General features: G+C 40.5%; 1 protein-coding gene across 1 annotated transcript in view; it reads right to left on the bottom strand.

Annotated features, from left to right (window-relative positions):
* GALNT14 (polypeptide N-acetylgalactosaminyltransferase 14) overlaps positions 1–20,143 on the bottom strand; it is a 362,037-nt gene extending 341,894 nt beyond the window's left edge. The window contains exons 1-3 of the mRNA XM_058169982.1: positions 20,049–20,143; positions 18,515–18,627; positions 6,599–6,707 (exon numbers count right to left, since the gene is read on the bottom strand). Of these exons, the coding sequence (XP_058025965.1) occupies positions 6,599–6,707; positions 18,515–18,627; positions 20,049–20,143 (317 nt within the window). The remainder of the gene's footprint in view (positions 1–6,598; positions 6,708–18,514; positions 18,628–20,048) is intronic.
* Between the last annotated feature and the right edge of the window lie 798 nt (positions 20,144–20,941).

The following is a 20,941-nucleotide window of genomic DNA, read 5'->3' as shown; positions in this document are numbered from 1 at the left end:
TTTCCACAGATGTGCGAATATGACATATCTAATAAATTCTTGCTTTGAGAAAGATTCTTGCCTCAGAGTTTTGATTCTGTTGGGGGTGTTACTTGAAACCCTGACAGTCGTTCTGTTTTGGGGAAAATAGGAGGAGGAAGATAATAATAGGAAAGATCAGCACCTTGAATTATTTATAAAAAAAATAAAGGCAGGCTATAAATAAGTGAATAAATCTATGTGCATGTAATATAATTTGAAATAATTTTAATGTAATATTTCCTGAAAGGAGAAGTTTCAAGAGGCACAATTTTGAACATAACTTACATAAATAATTCATGCAAGCATCCATTAAAAGAGCCATAGAAGATGATCAGCTTCAAAGCAGGCTAATGGCACCTCCATGTTGTTGAAAAGTGACTGTCAGAATGCTAACCTTTTTGAAATGTGGGAATGTCAAGGTTTCCCTAGGAACAGATTCAAAAAACTTTCCTTGGCCATTTTTAAAAATTCACAATATGTGTACTTCCCAAATTTTCAGGCAAACTGTGGAATGCTTGCGTGTGCAGCTATACATTAAAAAATGTATGCATTAAGAACCCACTGAACAAAAATTAATATTGTAAAGCATAGGAAAAAATGTATATATCAGAGAAAGTACAAAGATGCAAATATTTTAAAAAGGGACATAAAAATGAATGGACATTTTTGGATGGGAGGAATCAAAGTCATAAACGGATGTACTAACCAGTATTTGAATAAAATGGAAAAGCGAATACAAATCAAACTGAGGAGTCCTGAAATGCCTTCCATACAACTTTATGTGACTTGCACAGATTACATTACTTTGTTTTCGTACAACGTTTCCTAAACCTGGATTCAATCTGACCTTCCATTATCACCATAGTTTTCATGATAAAATTTCCAATGTTCTGCGCCTTTGTTTCCTGCCAAAAGAGATGGGCAAATCATTTAGAGATGGGTGTGCATGTATCACCTCTCCTGCGGGAGCTGCATTGGTTGCCAATTTGCTTCCGGGGACAATTCAAGATGCTGGTTGTCACCTGTAAGCCCTTCATGGCTTGGGGCCAGGTTATCTGAGGGACCATCTCTTGCCGGTCACATCTACCCGACCCATCAGAGCGGGGAGGCAGGGAATGCTACGGGTCCCATCCCCACAGGAGATAAACCACAAGAATGGCCTTCTCCATAGTGGCTCCCTCTCTCTGGAACATCATTCCCCCAGAGATTAGAACGACCCCCACTCTAATTCTCTTCTGGAAGGCGCTGAAGACCTGGTTCTGCCAACGGGCCTGGGGAACCCAGAGTGGGATGGAGCCCATTAAATGGCTCATACAATCAGCTGTCACTGGGGCAGGAGGTGGGGGGTGATTTTATTATATTAATTTATTTGATTTTTTTATTAGTTTTACCTTTTTAAAATGTGGTTTTTATATTCTGTAAGCCGCCTTGAGTCGCCATGGGTGAATAGGCGGCAATATAAATTTAATAAATAAATAAATAAAATTTATATACATGGGAGAAACTCAAAAATGTGCTTAGGTGGGAGCACTGCCTTGTAGGCTCCAGTGCAGAAGCACAGCCTTTCTCTCCCAAGCATGTTGTTTTACAAAAGGCAAATATCAAGCCTCTTTCAAGCAGTTACTTAAAAAAAGCCTTTACACTGAGAAGCACTGTGAAGCTTTATCAGCAAGTTCTTTCCTCTGTCAAGCTTTGCACTTTTCTGACCATAGACAAGCTGATATTGCCTAACTCAACCCCACAGCTGATGGGGTGATTGCCTGCTAAGTTGCTGTTAGTCTCCAGACTGAAGTGCTGATTCTGTTCCCGTGGGAAAAAGCATCACATCATGCATTCTTGTAAACGTCTGCTGCTCAATCTACTCCAGGAAAGAGAAGGAAGAGGAGGAAGCGGCTCTCGAATTATAAATCTGAAGGGTTTTATTTTTCACGGTTGTGGCTATCGTGCTATTTTTTTAAAAGTTGAATTTAAACAGCTTGGAAGATGGTAGCTGGAGAAGAGAAGAAAAGAATCTTATGGAAAAAAGCTCTTTAGGGGATCAGAAGCAAAACATGCCCACGTTAGAACACTCTAGAAAGAACACTCTAGATCACGGGTGCCAAACTCAAGGCCTGCAGGTTGGATCCGCCCCATGGGGTGCTTAGATCTGGCCCACAGGGCTGCCCTAGAAACAGCGAAGGACCGGCCCAAAGTGCCTCTGCCAGCAAAAATGGAGCTCAGGAGGGAGCTGAAGACGTGAGCTGAAAACATTTCTGTTTCACCGTGCAGGACTGGCCTAGTGGGGTTTTAATAAGGGGTTTTATTGGTTTTAAGTTCTTCAACCAACTCTACATTTTCCTTTGTATTAATTGATTTTACTTTGACTGTAAACCGCCTTGAGTCCTTTGGGAGAAGGGCGGTATAGAAATCGAAACAATAATAATAATAATAACCAAAAACGGAGGCCGGAAGGACCGCGCATGGGATGCAGGCTGTCAAGCTGCCCACACCCACCCCACCCATGCCCACTCTGCTCCCCTCAAGGTCAAACACAACCCTGATGTGGCCCCTCAAAGAAATCAAGTTTGACAACCCTGCTCTTGATCAGTGTTTCTCAACCTTGGCAATTTTAAGATGTGTGGACTTAAACTCCCAGAATTCCCTAGCTATTTTCCCATGCTGGCTGGGAAATTCTGGGAGTTGAGGTCCACACATCTTAAATGTTGGGAAACATGGCTCTGGATGTACTGTGCCACAATTCCAATCATTCTCAGCCATGATGGTGGAAGTGAATGGTGCTTATTGCCAACGATAGGGAAAATTTCTGATCGTTCCACAGTAAAAAGTTTTTGAAATCCAGGTTCTTTCTGTTCTACTAATGGAGATGTTTGTGATCTCTGTTCAGGTATTTTTAAAAAAGCAAACAAAATTCTCATTCAACAGTATCAGTTTAAGTCAGTAGGCACAGCATCGAAAAAAGAGTTCTTTTCCTTGTTTATACATCTTAGAGATGAGCAGACTGTCAGAAAAGAAAAAAGGATGTCAACTTTATCTTTACAACCATAACTGAGATTCATGATCAGGATTCAGAGCTCTGTAGTCCTAGATTGGGGGGGGGGGGAACGAACTGTGTTTCTTTCACATTTCAAGATTTTGAAATCAACTTCTTTCTGCTTTATTTATTAAAAAAGGCAAATTTCAGTAAGGTTATACTGTATTAAAATATAATTATTTTTTAGAAAAAAAAGATTACTTATTCCTCAGTCCAGCACATCTACAGCTGGGAAGGCTGCAGTTAAAAAGAAAGAAAGAAACTGCTTCTTTTTCTTGCCCGGAACATTCCCAGCCAGTGACATGAGTGGAAAGCTTGATTGAGACACTGCCCAGTGGTTTAATTATTGCATTTTTAGACCTCCACAGAAACACGGTTAGTCAGAGTTTGCATATCACCTATTAAAAATAAATCGGACTCTGAGTTAATATAAGGTTGCGACGTTCACCAAAATCATTACATCTGAACAATCATTAAGCATTGGAAGCAAACCAATGTAACCTCTAGCAGACAACATACACCCAAAGGAAAAATGAAAGTCTTTTGAACTGAGAAAGTTAACAATTTCAGTTCAGATGATAAATGCATTTTTATTATACGGCATCTGCCTTCATATATGAATGTGCCCCGAATAAATGTAGATTATATATTCTAAATAAAGCCATTCTTTTCAACCAATCTTCCAACCATAATGCTATTTGCTTACACATTCTGCCAGTCCCAATCAACAATAACAAATGGGTTCATGCATTGCTCCGAGGCATAATGTGATTTGTTTACAATTTAGCAGCAAATAAGCTATTCTGGAATCTTGGCCAATGTGGCTTATTCCACAAATCATGATTAAAACAAATAATTTGACAAAATGTACATTCAGTCTGAAGCAAAAACATATTACACAATGTACAGAGGGGTGACTCGCACATTTCCAAGAATATACAGGATATACAAATCATTCTTGATGAGTGATAATGAAGTCCTTCATTTTCAAACCATACATTACGGAGACAAGCTATCTACTCTCTGCTATATGCAGATATTATACTTGTCCTGGGCTAATCTACATGGTTTATTAAGTTTCAGTTTCAGTTTGGGTATACAGTAGTCCTCAATTTGCAACCATTTAAAACTACAACAGACCAGGAAAAAGTGACTTACAACATTCTTTGCATTTGCAACTGATGCAGCAATCTTTGTGTTAAATTAATATTTACCGACAAAGAAATAAAGGGAGATTAGTTGATAGCTGCAGCAATACCACATCATGTGATCAAAATTTGGGCGCTTGGCAACTGGCATGTATTTACAAAGGTTGCAATATCTCAGGGTCATGTGATCGCCATTTGTAACCTTCCCAGCTGACTTGTGACATGTAAACTCAATGGGAAATTTGCTTAACAACTACATTGTTCACTTAGCAACTGCAGTGATTCGCTTAACAACCATGGCAAAAAGGATCATAAAACTGCAGTGAGTCACTTAACAACCACCTTACTTAACAATGAAAATTCTGGTTCAGTTGTGGCCATAAGTCGAGAACTACCTACTTACTCAGCTGCTGGAGAAATGATTCTTTACTTACAGATAACAAGTTGGAACAATCGTGGTGAACACTGCTACTTACAGAAATATGGAATGGGTTTCTGTGTTACTTCACTAGAAATATACCAAATTATGCCAAATACCTCAAAATTTAGGAATGTCTTCAGTACAAAGTCTGCCTAATCCAATTTGGAGCAGTATCTATTTAACTTCATTAAACAGGTTTCCATCAAGGTAACAAAAGACCTGGAAGAGACCCACTGAAATACAATCTTTAAAGAATTTGTGTGATGAGATAGTGAAATCTTACTTGGAAAGAAGTCCCATTCTGTTTAGTGTGGCTTAATTTCAGAAAAAGCATGAACAGGGATTATATAAAGTGGAATCTACCTTCAAGTAAGCATGCACAGGATTATACTGCAAAACATTCTTAAAATAATGTAAGTCCTGCCATGCAGTAAAGTCATAAGAATATTGTGGTTTTTGAGTGAATATTGCTATTTGGAAAGTATATCAGAAGTTAAACTTTTACTTAAGATACACTATGAGTTTGTGTGTGTGATGTGTGTGTGCGCGCATGTATATATAACATTGTACAGCAGAACCAAATACATATATTTTGCAGGATTTAATCTTCAAATTATAGACCTAGGTAGTGCACTTTGTCCCCAAGAACAACACTAAACCACTTTAATTTAAAGACTCTTGTAACCATTCACAAAAGCTGAATATCCTATTAAACAAGAACAGTTTAAAGGCACTAAGGCCATTTTCACAAATGACACTGAAATTTGTTTTCCTTGGTTCCCATTTCTGCAACTTGAATATAGAAATCCTCTTAGTTAAATGCACATTTGGTTTAAAACTGTCTCTCACTTTCTTTCCAGCTGTAGGACAGTTAAGAAGTGAACTCATTTCAGATTTAAAAGCCTTTAGCATTTCCCTATGAAAATACCTGAAAACTGAAGGGATGGGGGGGAAATGCAATCTCCATTCCTATCTATTTCAAGCAAGTACTATACTTAAGGGACCAAACATATAATTCCTGAATGATGCTTTAGCTTCCAACTATTCCACAACCTCCCTTTAAGGGTGCCAGAAGCATCATTTAGGATCTGGTGTTATAGGGCACCTATGCATTCCTTCATTGGCTTCGGGCCAGACTATTGACAGCTAAGTGGGGGAGGGGTGTGGAGGAATCAGAAGATCCTCTACTACAAGGACTTGCTTTCAGGCGCAGTGTTTTATGTTTTTATTAAAGTGTAACATTTCATACACACACACACACACACACACACACTGCGCGCGCGGGCGTGTGTGTGTAGATTTATAATACCACACTCATACATACACACATACATGCAACAGACAAACAAGTATCACTCTCCGCGAGACCTCTTTTCACATCCGAGCCAAGTCCGCTTTAGCCTGGGGCGCTGCATAAACTCAGTCACCATCCCGTCCAAATGATTTACTAGTGGAACCAGAAACTTGTGTTGACTGCGTGAATTATGGTTCGGTTCACCTAGGCAAAGCACGCTCGGTAAATAAAGGCCTTTGAAAGGCACCCCGATCAAGTCACCCAGGACCATTTTTCAAACGGCTAGCGCACTCTCCTTTCTCCCACTTAAACCCTGCGGGTTTAAAAAAGAAAAAGAAAGAAAACAAGCAACAGAAGCGAAACTTGGCGGGGAAACCTTAACGGGGATCTGAGCAAGGAGGCTCACTCCGCCGAGCAACCGCAGCCGCCAAGTGGGGAACCCAAGCTCCGCCCGAGCAAAAGACGAGCAGGTGTCTGGTCACCACGTGGGTTTGGAGATGCTGATTTGTTGTACCCGAACCAACTTGGCCGCTCGGATCCGAAGTCTGTCGCGCGTTCCCGGCCAGCGTTAAAAAAAAACCCTTGTCCTCGCACCGGTATCGCCCGGTCCCGTTTGGCCCCTTTATCCCCCGCCAAGATCCCACAGAGGAGGCGAGGTAAGGCGGGGCGGGCCCTTCACGTACCTTTGGCGTCTGCCGCCCTTCGGGTCCCGCCGCTTCCAACTTCCTCCTGGCCCCGAGAAAGAGAAGGAGAGCGGCGATCCACAAGATCCCCAGGACAGACAACGCCAGCCTTCGACTCACCCGCCTCATCGTTAGTTTGGAGAAGAGCGAGGGAAGCGGCGGAGGGGGAGACGGGGGGGGGAAAGGGAAAAAAAAGTCTTCTGGCTTTCGAAAAGCGGTGAGGCGGGGCGGGGTTGGAGCTGACTGGCACGCTTCCCGCCCCTCTGAAGCGGCCAAGAGCGCTGCCGGCGGGATGAGTTCAGGCGAGCCTCGCGACGGGCACGGCGAAGTAACCACCCCCACCCCTTTCCGGAGCAGCCCAGGAGAGGACGAAGAGGAGCGAGAGCGGCGCTGGCAGTCCCGGGCCGTCCTCCCCGCGTGGGGTTGGCGGGCAGGGGAGGAGGCGCCAGAGGGTGGGGAAACGGAACGGATGGGTCTTCCAAGCCGCGGATCGGAGAAGAGCGGTCCCCCGGCGGCTCCGCCTGCTGCCGGGTTCCCCGGGCGCCGAGGGAAGGGACCCCCTCCGTGGCTCAAGCCACCGGCGTAAAGCGAGAGAGCCTCTACCCCACCGCCTCTGCTGGCACCGATTTCGGATGAAATCCCGCCCGCGGATCGGTCCGCCGCACTTCCTCCTGCCCTGGGAATAGTAGCCAGGCTTCCCCGCCGACCGCGCACCCCCGGCCCGAATTGACAGGCAGGCGGGGTGGCGCGTTTCGCTTTGCCTGCTTATCCCTTACCCAGGTCAAGTTCACCCGCCGGGAAGGGCTGTCTCGCAAGCCGCCTTCCTGCCCTTAGCTTCGCTGCCGCAGCTGTAGCCGCCGCGCCGTTGATGCCAGCTCCCCGCGAGGACTGAGATCGCCGGAGCCCGGAGGTGGCTCCGGCGGGGATTGGCGGCGAGCGAGAAGGGTGAGACAGCTCGAGAGACCGGCTTCACTCAGGCTCCGGCGCGGACTCGGCTGGCTGAGTCGGGATGGGACTGAGGAGCCCAAAGGCGGCAACTTTGGAGCGAGTTCTCCCGACCCGGCTCGGTCAGGAGGGAAAAAGAAAGCCATCTATGAGGAAAAGATGCGGTTTGGCTGGATAGCGCAACAACCACTTGCGATCCTAACGGCTGCTGACCGCCTTCACACACTTGGTATTTCCTTGGCATTTACGGGCCCTGCTTCAGAGGATCGGGAGGGGAAGAGCAGCTGGGTGCGAAAAACGTGATGCCCTGCGCGTTTGTGTCCGATTACATGTAAACCCTCGGGCACCCATCCTTGCTGCGAGTCAGCTAAAGTTATTTCAAGACGAATCGCGCGAGGGAAAAAGAATAGCCTCCAGTTGCGCAATTTTCCCGGTTCCTCATCCCGCCCTCGTCTATCCTTTGCCCGTTATTTACACCAATGAGTAGGCAGGACAGTCTGCATAAAAATACTTTTTCGGCTTTACTCCGTGTCAGGCAGTAATGCTCACATGCCTCCCTTCATGGGAGGTTGGGAGGGGGAAACTCTCCTGCTTGATTCCCCTTTGGGGGAGGGTCTGGACAGAAGAGAAAGGTACTCCAAGCATACCCTATACTGCAAGTTGCAGCCCGCATCTAGAGTGCTTCCTTTGCATAATCTTTTCCTGGTGGTCCCTGAAGCAAAAGGAAGAACCACAAGAAGAGGCTGCCTGCAGAGGCACATCTTGAGAAGTAATTCTTCTTAGGTAGGGCTGGCAGATTCCAAGCTTGTGACATTTTGTCTTTGCTCAAAATTCACTTCTTCATCATTAAAGACTTTTAAGCCAGAAATCTTATTCGAATCACCAAAATCAAACAGAAGGGTTTTTTTTCACACCCTAGCTACCCATTTTATTACTAGCGGTGCTATTTCAGCAAGAATATTTGCGGGAGGGGCTGCTTTGTTGTTCTTATTGTTAAATAATTGGAAATCTTAAATCCTGGTTAGTGTAGATAGCAAGAGCAACCGAACTTCTGGTTCTTTTAGACTAAAGTTCGCACAGTCTGTTACTACTTAACATGAGGCTGAGGCAGATGGGTCTAGGATGCTCCTACATCTAGTTAGTAATAGCTGATAAATAGTAAATTATCCAGGGATGCACTAAGTAAATCTTGATCTACCTTCTGCCTCTTCTAATAACATTTCATGATGTTTCTGCAGTAACTACCAACAATTGATAACTTTTTGGTTTGTGATGAAGATACCTAGAATTTCCAGTACACAGAGGTCTTTTGTGTTTAATCATTTTTGTAATACCTATGCAAGGCATTTGATACATCCACTACTATAAGGAGGATCCAACTTTGCTTTCCAACTTAAAGGTACTTTCTTACTTGTTTGCCTGGAGACAATTCTTCCTTTACCGGCCTAAAGTGAGTAGTAAAAGGACTCACTTTATTCCATGGCAATGGATATTTTTTTCTCTTTTTAAAAAAAACTTACATTTCATCAATATTACCAAATGAAAACACAGTGAAATCACATATAATAGTTTGTGCATAGACAATTGATATTTTGTGTCGAACTATCATTTTATGCTTTAGGAAAGAATAAATTGCTGACAAAAAAGATAATTGGTGGGAAAGCTTTAAAAAGTCATTTTTTCCTAGCAACACAGCACAACTTTATTTTATTTACTTCCATGTAGATCTATTCTGAAAAACAATTTGTTGTTGTGAAAATTTGTAACAAAAAGATACAGGGTGATTTCTGATTTTGTTAATGCATAAATTAAACAAATTAAGCAGAGAAAGAACATCCAAACATTTTGTTGAGGAAAATTACGTGCTTTCCACACCCAAGATACAGTCACTTTTATATTTCATCTCTTCTTTTAACAAAAACAGCTGTTTAACATTTCCAATTACAGTTAAAATATAGTATGAAGATTAATTTGCTCAATTGAAACAGCAGGGGGAAATTCAGGTAGGTGGAATTTAATTACTGGAGTTGGAAAGGAGGATGTGAGCTTTTAGAGCTGTCACAAACACTTAAAAGTAAAATCTTCAACAGGGAACAAATCTCTTTCCAGAAAACCTAAAAAAATACCAATAGGTGGGACACCTAGGGTCCTTGAGTGGCGCAGACTGCTAAACAGTCTGTTATTAACAACAGCTGCCTGCAATTACTGCAGGTTCAAGTCCCACCAGGCCCAAGGTTGACTCAGCCTTCCATCCTTTATATGGTAGGTAAAATGAGGACCCAGATTGTTGGGGGCAATAAGTTGACTTTGTATATAATATACAAATAGGATGAAGATTATTGCTTAACACAGTGTAAGCCGCCCTGAGTCTTCGGAGAAGGGCGGGGTATAAATGTAAATAAATAAAATAAATAAATAAATAAATAAATAGTAGGGACACCCCCATGGAGGGGGAAACAAGCAAGTTTCCAGACCATGTTCATTTGTTTTTAGAGATGTACATTGGATATAGCAAATCAATCTGCTTTAGAGTTGTTACATGGCTGCCCAAAAATTGGGTTCTCTATCACGTGACAAAAACAAATCTAGACTTTTCTGAAACTTGAAAATATATTATTTCACTCTTGGGAGAGTATAAAAAAATCAGGTAGATGGTTTGTGGAGATACACAAAAACAATGGGACAGAAGGAATCCTTAATGGCTGGACAATCGTCCAAACATAGGGAATGTTTCATCATGGGTTTCTACTACTTGGAGAAAGGATGCTAAGTGTTTAGCTCACAGTCTTACATTTTGCTTTGCTACACATTGTGCTGCATTCTGTTTATTAGGTTTCCACCCAACTCCAGATCTCACAATAATATTCTCCAAAATGGAAATGATACACACATGTTTTTCCTCTTTAACATCTTTAAAAAATTAAAATTTAAAAAATTTAAAAAATTTAAAAAAACATCATTAAAAAAGGACAACAAAGAATGTTCTTTCTGCGCCAACTCAGTAAGCTCAAACTGCCCAAGGAGCTGCTGATCCAATTCTACAGAGGAATTATTGAGTCTGTCATTTGCACCTCTATAACTGTCTGGTTCGGTTCTGCAACCCAACAAGAAAAACACAGACTTCAGAGGATAATTAGAACTGCAGAAAAAATAATTGCTACCAACCTGCCTTCCATTGAGGACCTGTATACTGCACTAATCAAGAAGAGGGCCGTGAAAATATTTGCAGATCCCTCGCATCCTGGACATAAACTGTTTCAACTCCTACCCTCAAAACGACGCTATAGAGCACTGCACACCAGAACAGCTAGACACAAGAACAGTTTTTTCCCGAAGGCCATCACTCTGCTAAACAAATAATTCCCTCAACACTGTCAGACTATTTACTGAATCTGCACTACTATTAATCGTTTCATAGTTCCCATCACCAATCTCTTTCCACTTATGACTGTATGACTATAACTTGTTGCTGGCAATCCTTATGATTTATATTGATCTATTGATCATCAATTGTGTTGTAAATGTTGTACCTTGATGAACGTATCTTTTCTTTTATGTACACTGAGAGCATATGCACCAAGACAAATTCCTTGTGTGTCCAATCACACTTGGCCAATAAATTCTATAAAAAATTTATATAATTTAAAGGCTCTCTGAAAACTAGCCTGTGCTAAATAATGGGTTGGATAAGAGATAATAAAATTTAAAAAAATATATCCAGGTAACATGGATGTATTCATCATGAAATATGATAGGCTTCTATTTTTCAGTTTTAGATTATGTTCTCCCAGAAGGAGCAGTTATGCAGTTTGGAGGCACGTCTACAAAAAAAATAACCTCTGGTTTTCTAGATTAAAACAATAGCCAGGAGCATCTTTTATTAGCTTTGTTTGGCATAACTTGTGACAATTGTGGTGTCATCATTTGGTAACTTCCAGGCATAATACTGCATGAGGCAATGTCTATGGCTACTGTAGTAACTTAATTCCAAACAGATATCTAAAAGAACGCAAAGAGGCAATATTATATTTTTTCCACAAGCATTGCTAATTTGTTCTGGACTGTTTTTTATCATTAAGGCCCATATATAAACAAGCTTGCAATTATTTTCGACCTGGTGTTAATTTCAGTACAATTAAACATTACAACAAAATGTGTGATGTTCCTCCAATAGGTTTGACTACACTTGTAATTGTCATTCAGAACTTTTTCACAATAAAAGTTATAGCCACGTATTAATTTCCCCTGAGAGACACAAAGCATTTTATATCCAAAATATACTTTATTGTATTTCTCTCTGTGTCTCCTAATAGCTCCAAGTTTGACTGTTAAGCTCGATTTCTAACAGTTGCAGAATGTTGTAGCAAAGGCAGACACCACCAACCTTTGTGTTATTTGAATCAACTATCTTGAGTTTTTATTTTACCTTTGATTAAAATCAAAAGGCTCTTGCAGACCCCTGGTCTAGAGAATGAAAGCCCATAAAAAGCTCAAATAGTTCATAAACCAATGGAGGCAGAAACAGAACTATGATGAAGCCATAATGTCGGTTGCACACATTCTATACAGTCCAGTGTAATCCTTTCTACCTTTACTTTCCCTCTTTTGCTTCTTGTTTATTGACTATTTGCATTCCCCACAACCCCCATAACCTGGGTTTCCAGGTTATACGTGGCAAGTGCTTAGAGTAAGGCCTGAAAAGTTCATTAGCGTGGAGGGAGACTGGATTCAGCTAGCATAGAATATAAACAAGAAAAGAAAAATGAGAAGAAGGGGAAAAATGACAGGTGACACTTCACTGCAGGAGGCAGTAGAGCAGATTCAAACAAGCTAAGCATGTGGATGAGACCCAATTACATCTCATTGGTTCCTTTGCTCTTCTCCCAAACTATTGAAACATTGCAGCAACACCGGGTGGAAAAAGGTTATATGCAGGTCCTTGAGCTACAGCACGAAACACAGTAAGATGTGGTTGAACTGCTCATGTAGGTATGAAGCATTGCCAGTTTGCTAAAGCCAAATGATCTGCATGATTCACAAAATTTTCTGGCAAAGGCTTTGGCAGAGGATTCTCTCCTGCTGAATTCAAAAATTTGGCATAAGCACAGCTACCCCTGAATGAGGTTGGCTGATACTTGCATGGAATATTTCTATGCAAAGCAGCAGGCCAACATGACCGTGTTGCTTTTTCCAGAAATCCCTGGCTTTATTTTGTGTGTCTTTAAATAGATTGGTACAACCCTACCTACCTACCTGTGAAAGGTGAGAGAGCTAGCATGTGATTAACATCATGGCCCTGGCGTGACAAAAATAGACACTGACATCAGTTGTACGCATAGAGACAGACAGTGCAGTATAGTAATCAAAATAAAGGGCAAGGGTTCGGCAGACCCAGCTTCCACACCCTCTTTAGGCATGATGGCAATTGGCAGTTGGGTGATGGCAATCAATTGGTTGATCTTGGGCCAGATTTTACATTATTGGAGATAAACAAATGTAAATAGGGATCAGAAAGCCCTCCTGTGTACTGAGTTAGACTAGTACATCCTTTAGGAAATGTACTATATGAGCATTGGTCAGAGTAAGTGAATACCATGGGGGTTACAAGGTCATCATATAAATAATTGCACAGTTCATAATTGCACACAATAATAATCATTCGTATCATTGACATCATTACAGCTTTTGACAGATGCCTATCTATACCAATTACATTTTTATTTCACCTTTCCTAAAAGGAGCTTGAGAATATAAAATGCTTCTTTCCTTCTCTCCAATAGTATGCGTATGACAGGCCTGTGAAATGACTTAGATTAAAAATAATGACTGATCCAAATTCACTTAGAGAAATACAAAGCCAAAGGAAAAACTGAACATTCTATCATCCTAGCTGGATACATATTAAGCAATATGAAGGGTCCTTGGTGCTCTCTGAGCTTGGTTGTTTTCTTTGAGATGTAAATTAGATAACATCAGTGCTAGTGTGTTAATAACTAGACTGATGACATTACCTAGTTTGATAATGAAATCTGCAAAAAACCAACCAAGAACCCCTCATTTCAACCCTGAGCTACAAATATGCTCCATGATTGATTAAGTAATGTGTTCAGGAAGGCCTGGAGGAACGTTGTCCATGGGGTCGGACACGACTTTGCAACTAACAACAACAACAACAACAATGTGTTCTTTGTTTGGCTTTAGCTAGCATGTTACATTAACCAGCCATTGTGCTTTGTTATCTATGGTTTATAGTTTAAGAATCCTGCCAAGAATGCTTTCTTCAACACTGTAGGTGAACAAATTTCATTAAATAATTTCTTATATTGCAGAGATATAGAGCTAGCAGATTTCTTACCCTCTATCTAGATCAGGGGTGTCAAACTCGCAGCCCAAGGGCCAGATGCATCACGTGCTGGCCATGCGCACCCCCAGTTTAGCAAAGGAAAAAAGTTGTGATCCATCACATGATGATGTGTCATTGTCAGTTTGACACCCCTGCTCTAGATAGTCTTCTGAAAAACCTACCAGATAGAAATCTAGCTAGTATGGCTCAGAACTACAGTGTTATCTTCAGTTTCTTGATACACATCTATTAATGATATAGGCACCTTGGTGTGAAGAAAACATGGCAACTCTTGCTGCTCTTTTGCATACTTACTGGTTTTAAAGTAAACCTATTTGGGGGAAGGGATCAATCATCCTGTTTTGTGCAACTCAGCCATACCTACCCTACATGTGCAACCATTGACTTGACTATAGAATTCATACATTACTGCCATGATATAATATATCCATCTTTGAATTAGATAGTACTTTACTTGGGAGATAAACATTGTTAGGCATTCTGGAACTTCGCAACCCATCACTCCCATCTAACATGAACAACATGCAGGAAAGAAAGAAGTTGGCAGTACCATAACGTTGGAACTTCTATAGCTTCTTGTTCTGTTTTTTATTTTGTTAATAGACTGAACTAATTACAAGGTATTAAAGTCAAAATTTATTTCAGCACATGAAAAATTTATGGGTACTGTGTGTGTATATAAAATGTCCAGTAATGTTACAACCAGCAAATGTGTACATAATAAAAATTTACTGTGTTCATTAATATCCAGCAGGCTTTGTTTAATATCCAGCATATGTGTTGCAGTAATATTGTATTCACAAATTATTCTAGTTCAAACTTTGCAGAGAAGATTGCATTAAGTGCCTGGTTCTGAATATCCCTATTTGAAAGTTAAGTCAAACAGAGTTAAATTAAGCTTTAATATTATGCATGCTCCTGGAAAGGGAAAAACATCCACAGGCACAAAGGTGTAGGCAAAAGTTTTTTAAGGAAGTTTAAACTTTAAGAGTAAATTTGTGTATCTTTAATATACAAATCACAATAAAGAAACTTGTGGCATATTAACCCAAGGTGAGATTAAAATCTTGTCTCTTTTAGAGAACAATTTTTTATTGAAAATTAAAAAATTCAGAGCCAAGGAAGAAAACAGTAAGGTAAATACAGTAGAAATTAAATTACATATAAGATAATAAATATAGCTTTTCTGACAAAAATGCAATCAAAAGATGCTGCCTTGCTACTTTGAGAAACATCTCCCTCTGGTGTGAAAAAAGAGATATTGACAAGGTCCTAGCAATTCTAATAAATTTCCAGTGATTTATTTCTCATCATCAGAATGAGGTTATACTTTCTTCCTAGTTTGTAGAAGGCCATTTAAATCTATATAAAATGAATGAAAAAGGCAGTTGCTCTTACCTGTGCTGAATTCTGATCTGTTGGAAGGAAAGGCTGCATCTACTGAACTTCAGGAAAAAGGGGGGCAGTTAGTCTTTGGGGTGTAAAATGAAAAGGAATGTCATCCCAATTTCTTCAAAGTGCCATGGTTCTTGCAGATCCTTGAAATGGAATGGATACCGAAATTCATTGCCTATAGGTCAGTTTAAAGAAAATGTGAGGTTGCTTCCTCAGACAAAACATATAACAATGTCTAGGGGTGTGAAAGAAGAATGGGAACCAAAAGAAATTTATTTATTTATTTATTTATTTTATTAAATTTTTATACCGCCCTTCTCCCGAAGGACTCAGGGCGGTGTACAGCCAAAGTAAAAACAAAGATATATACAGTTTAAAACAACAATTAAAAAGAGCAAATTTTAAAGGCCGATTATTAAAATTTAAATTAAAAAGTTAAAAAATATTAAAACCCCAATTAAAATACATCACTAAATTATGCCAGTCCCGCTTTAATGAATAAATATGTTTTGAGCTCACGACGGAAGGTCCGAAGATCGGGCACTTGACGCAGACCGGGGGGAAGTTCATTCCAGAGCGTCACTGCCCCCACAGAGAAGGCCCTACTCCTGGGGGCCGCCAGCCGACACTGTTTGGCGGACGGCACCCTGAGGAGACCCTCTCTGTGCGAGCGTCTGGTCGGTGGGAGGCAAAAGGTAACAGCAGGCGGTCTCGTAAGTACCGGGTCCTAAGCCATGGGCGCTTTAAAGATAGTTACCAAAATCTTGAAGCGCACCAAAGACCACAGGAAGCCAGTGCAAGCTACGGAGCAGCGATGTCACGTGGGAGCCACGAGCGGCTCCGTTACTACTCGCGCAGCCGCATTCTGGACTAACTGCAGCCTCCGGGTGCACCTCAAGGCAGCCCCATGTAGAGAGCATTGCAATAATCCAGCCTAGACGTAACCAGGCGTGGTGACCGTGCATAAGGCATCCCGCAACTGGCGAACCAGGCGAACCTGGTAAAAGGCCCTCCTGGCGACGGCCGCCAGGTGTTCATCAAAAGACAGCCGTCCGTCCAGGAGGACACCCAAGTTGCGAACCGCCTCCTTTGGGGCCACTAACTCGCCCCCAACAGTCAGCTGCGGATGCAGCTGACTGTACCGGGATGCCGGCATCCACAGCCACTCCGTCTTGGAGGGATTGAGCTTGAGTCTGTTTCTCCCCATCCAGACCCGTACAGCTTCCAGGCACCGGGACAGCACTTCGACCGCTTCGTTGGGGTGGTCCGGGGTGGAAAAGTACAGCTGAGTATCATCAGCGTACAGATGGTAACTCACCCCGAAACCACTGATGACCTCACCCAGCGGCTTCATATAGATGTTGAATACTGATGAAATTCACAAAGCCTTACTGTACATATCCATCATCTGAAAGATCAAATTAGTTATTGATGCGCCATAAGTCTGAAATATGATTTTATCTGTTGCTTTGGCCAGCAGACTTCAATCTCCAATTTACTGAGCTCCCTGAAAAGTTCTTGAAATTGGATTTGTTCATTCTTTTAAAATAGAATATTTCAGTCAGTTGGGGTTTCTTTGTTTTCTAATGCTGCTATTCCCATGAGATGGGCAAAAAGTAATCATTGTTTTATTTTCCATTCTATTCTGGATTTATTAAAACAAAATTGTATCTCTTTGTTAGAACTTCTACTTCATTCTGTGGCTCAAGGGAGATTTCAGTGGAAGGAAATGTCCACGGCACTGATTTAGGCAGGGGAAACTAACCTTTCTCATAGAGGCTTTTCAAGCAATTTGAACAATGACTTGACCTATGTCCATTATTAAAGGATAAAATGATTCCAGTTGCTAATGGCAGCAGCACTTGCCATTTTTAAAAGCCTTCCTATGCAGGCAGCTTGAAAGGGTTCCAAATTCCAGGCAAAAGAAACCTGCAGTCATAATCATGGATGCCACCTGAGCAGGAATTTGGAGCAAAAGTTCAGGGCACCATTTAACAGGGGAGAAGCAGGTAGCTCAAATTCAACAGATTTATACGTCATAAAAGCTCCAAGTTATTTAGGATGGCTGTTTGAAAAATGATACCAAATTGCTTAAGAATTCAAGCAAGCAAAGAGCTCTCTGCTCTTTGTTAAAGCAAGCCTGACTTTTGTTCACGTGTATGCACAAATCTGGAAATATATATGTATATATTGCTGATTTAAGCACTCTACTCCTTGAAATTAATGCAGCCCTCGAAGCAGTAACAGCTTTTTTAGGCAACTTTAATAAATTGCAAACAGGTACCATGCTTGCATGAGGTCTGCAGCACTTTTCCAAATCATTTTCCTGTCACTTGTTGGACACATCATTCTCACCCACCAAATGTAGAAAAAACAAGGTTCAGCCAGGTTTTCCTTCTTGAGTCTGTAACCATTATGTACATTAAAGGATTAAAGTCCTCCCTTTGGGGAACGAGCATGCTAATTACAAAATTACAGTATTTCCAGTGGGCTGTAAAAGGTCCGAGTTTAATTTATTTTGCAATCTATTTCTTCAGTTGCAGTTCACCTGTCTGTGTGTGTCCTATTTTTCCTCTAGGTTTTTTTTTTTGTTTTGCTAATCTTTAATAATAAACATCAAGCTATTTTTGCTAGCTGAACAGAGCGGTGCATCTGCTTACTCTGATTTGCATGCAGGAATGGATTAATGGAGAATGTGCTGGATGTGAAACCAAAACAGGAAATTACCTCCAGCAGTTTTCAACATCGCTTACCATCATCAGTCACCTGAAGTACTGGCTAGGAGCATAAGCTACTCTTATCCAAGGATAACTAGAAATAATTAAACTAACCCAAATGTTATAGGTTTACAGTGACCCACTGAACTACAAATTGATTCCATGGGTTGGGCTTAGACAAAATTGGCATGTGGTTGCCTCATTTGTTGTTCAAGCTAATACAAACCCTTTCTCTTATGTTTAGCAATTCAGTTCTAGAAGAATCATGAGGGGGGGGGGAAATATCTGTTCGGACTCATGTTTAGGAAACATTTTCATCATACTGTTTTCCTTTCCTCCTTGGGGCAATTGTTTTCAATTCTACCTGGAAAGAACTCTTTGTCTGTTAATAAAAGGATCCATGGAGGAATGATCTAGACACAGATAGCTTCTTCTTGGGAGCTGACTGCCAATCTCTAAACTCATTTCAAATAACTCCCCAAAGTACAAGCTTACCTTCAAATTCTTCGTTCCCCTCACTCTGATTTTTTCCCTCCATTCCAATATTGGATTGTAGGAACTGATCTGTTACTATGCTCAATTTATTATTCTCTGTTTGATCTAGATTGCTGGATAAGAATTACGTGGATATTAAACTTTAAAGCTTAGCCTTATAAGTAAAAACAAATAAAAGGACACCCCGTGATCAAGCACTGATGAAGTCCCAGAAAAAAGATAGAATAAGTTGCGTATGCATTAGTTGATTTAAAACTTCTCTAGACTCATAGGATAGAGGTTGTACATAGGGAAGCCTTGGCCAAAATTTGGCTGGTGGGCCAGTTGCAATCCAGTTTTGAGCAGGAAAGCTTGACAACTGTAATAAATGTCCCCATACCTCCGCCGCAGTATACTTTACATGGCTTTGCTTTTGAAGAGTATCCAGAAGCTCCAATTCATGCAAACTACAGCATCCTGCTTGCTGATGTAGGGCAGCTGCTATAGCTAAATAACACTGATTTTGGAGGCACTGCATTGGCTCTGAACATGCTACTGTGTGCAGTTCCTAGAGCTGGTTTTAACCAATAAATGTTTTACAATTTGGCTTCCAGGTATCTCCTAAACAGACCAATCTGTCTGATCCATTCAGTTCAAATGAGAATATTAAAGGGTCCCCATTCCCAATAAAGAAATTTCATGGAGATGGGTAGCAACAGAAAACAATATTTCTTTATTACAGCTACATCTGTATGGCATATGCAGAGATTTAAGTGGAACTCTTTCTTGTGGTGCTCAAGAGTGCAATTTTGACAAGTTTTTGGCAGTGAATTTAAAAATGTATGTTAAGGATTTTATGTACGCTGCCCAGAATTAATTCATGTGAGATAGGTGTCTATGTAAATTTGATTAATAAAAAAAATTGGTTTGTTTGTTTGTTTGAATAATATGTATTGGGAGAGTTGATGAATTTTGTGGAAGACAATTGCCACAAGGTCAGAAACAAGCAGCCTGAAAACAGAAGATTTGTGTCTACTTTCAATGTAGAGTTATCAAGAGAATCTTGATGGTTTAAGAGTTTTATGAATGAGCATATATTTGTTCCATTAATTTTATTTTTAAATTGTAAATTGCCAGGAGACTTTCCAATACAGGTAGCCTTTGCCTCACCACCAGTCGCTTAATGACATCACATTTACAATAACCACGGAAGAGATGCTTTACTGTCAGACTCCAGCCTGGAGATGAGACAGTGAGATCCAACCGAGTCCAGTTCTTTCTTTGCTTACACCTAATAGATAGAATCTTGCCAAATTAAAGCTATAACTTTCTGTGTTTCTAGATTTCTCTTGAGAGATTCTAATGGTTACCTTGAATCTCTTTCCCCCTCTCCTCCTCCTTCAGCTCAGGACTATGCAGTCTCTTGATCCAAGTCTGGTAAAGTTCTCTCCTTGTTTTACTTGCAGATGCACATTCCATTGCATCTATGGCCCATATAAAGCACCCTCCCCCACTCACCCAAAATTATTGCACTGCCCTGTCCCCACCCACTCACCTATGGTCACATGACTCCATGTTGGGTGTTTGGCAATAAGTTACCTTTATGACAGTCATGGCATCCTGCAGTGACAAGATCATGATTTGCGTCATGCCAGTTTCCAGAAAAAAAACTCCATGTATATGTGGATTTTCCAGAGGTGTTTATTTTGACTACCTTGATGTGCTATATTTGGAAAAAAAATAGAATCAAGTAAGTACATAGATCCCTGGAGAAATCCCTTGCCAAATGTCAACTTCTTCTTATAAATTGCAAAGATTTCAAAGATATTAAATAATTCAGTGTTTTCCCCTTAAAATATTGTAAGGACTTTTTATCAGTCCCTCACCTAAATTTCTGCACTCAAGATTGTTTATTTTAAAAGTCCATCTCCTCTAAAAATGAGAAATAAATTTGAGTCACATAAATGCTAAAGGCTTTCTATATCTCTTCTGCCTTGCTTCTTTATTTGGTATAAAGATTTTGCCAACCTTTAAAAAATTAAATTACTCATTACTTAAAGTCATCAACATGTATTTAGAATTCATGGTGATGATTGAACCATAATAATTCCAGACTGTTGGAATACCTGATCATAAATTTAATTTTTCCTTGGTTGCTATCACCTCATGACAACAATAATGATTTTGATATTTATAGCAAAGGTAACTGAAATAGTCTCCGAATGAATTTATTTGGAATAAAACACCTGATAATTGAAAAATAACATCAAAGTATGTTTAAGGTTTTCTTCTTCCGTTATGAATTTTATTCTTTTGAAGATGTTATTGTTTTTCTAATTCTTCCTTTTTTAGTACATCAAAATAATCTATATTTTGGATACATAGTTTTGGTTGTGTGAGAGAGTGTGTTATACTGTCTAGATCCTGCATTACAGCATCTCCTATAAG

Source organism: Ahaetulla prasina, chromosome 1 (assembly GCF_028640845.1).
Source record: "Ahaetulla prasina isolate Xishuangbanna chromosome 1, ASM2864084v1, whole genome shotgun sequence".
NCBI classification, from domain to species: Eukaryota; Metazoa; Chordata; class Lepidosauria; order Squamata; family Colubridae; genus Ahaetulla; species Ahaetulla prasina.
Note: the sequence above shows the minus strand (reverse complement) of the source record. Positions and strands in the feature narration are given on the sequence as shown.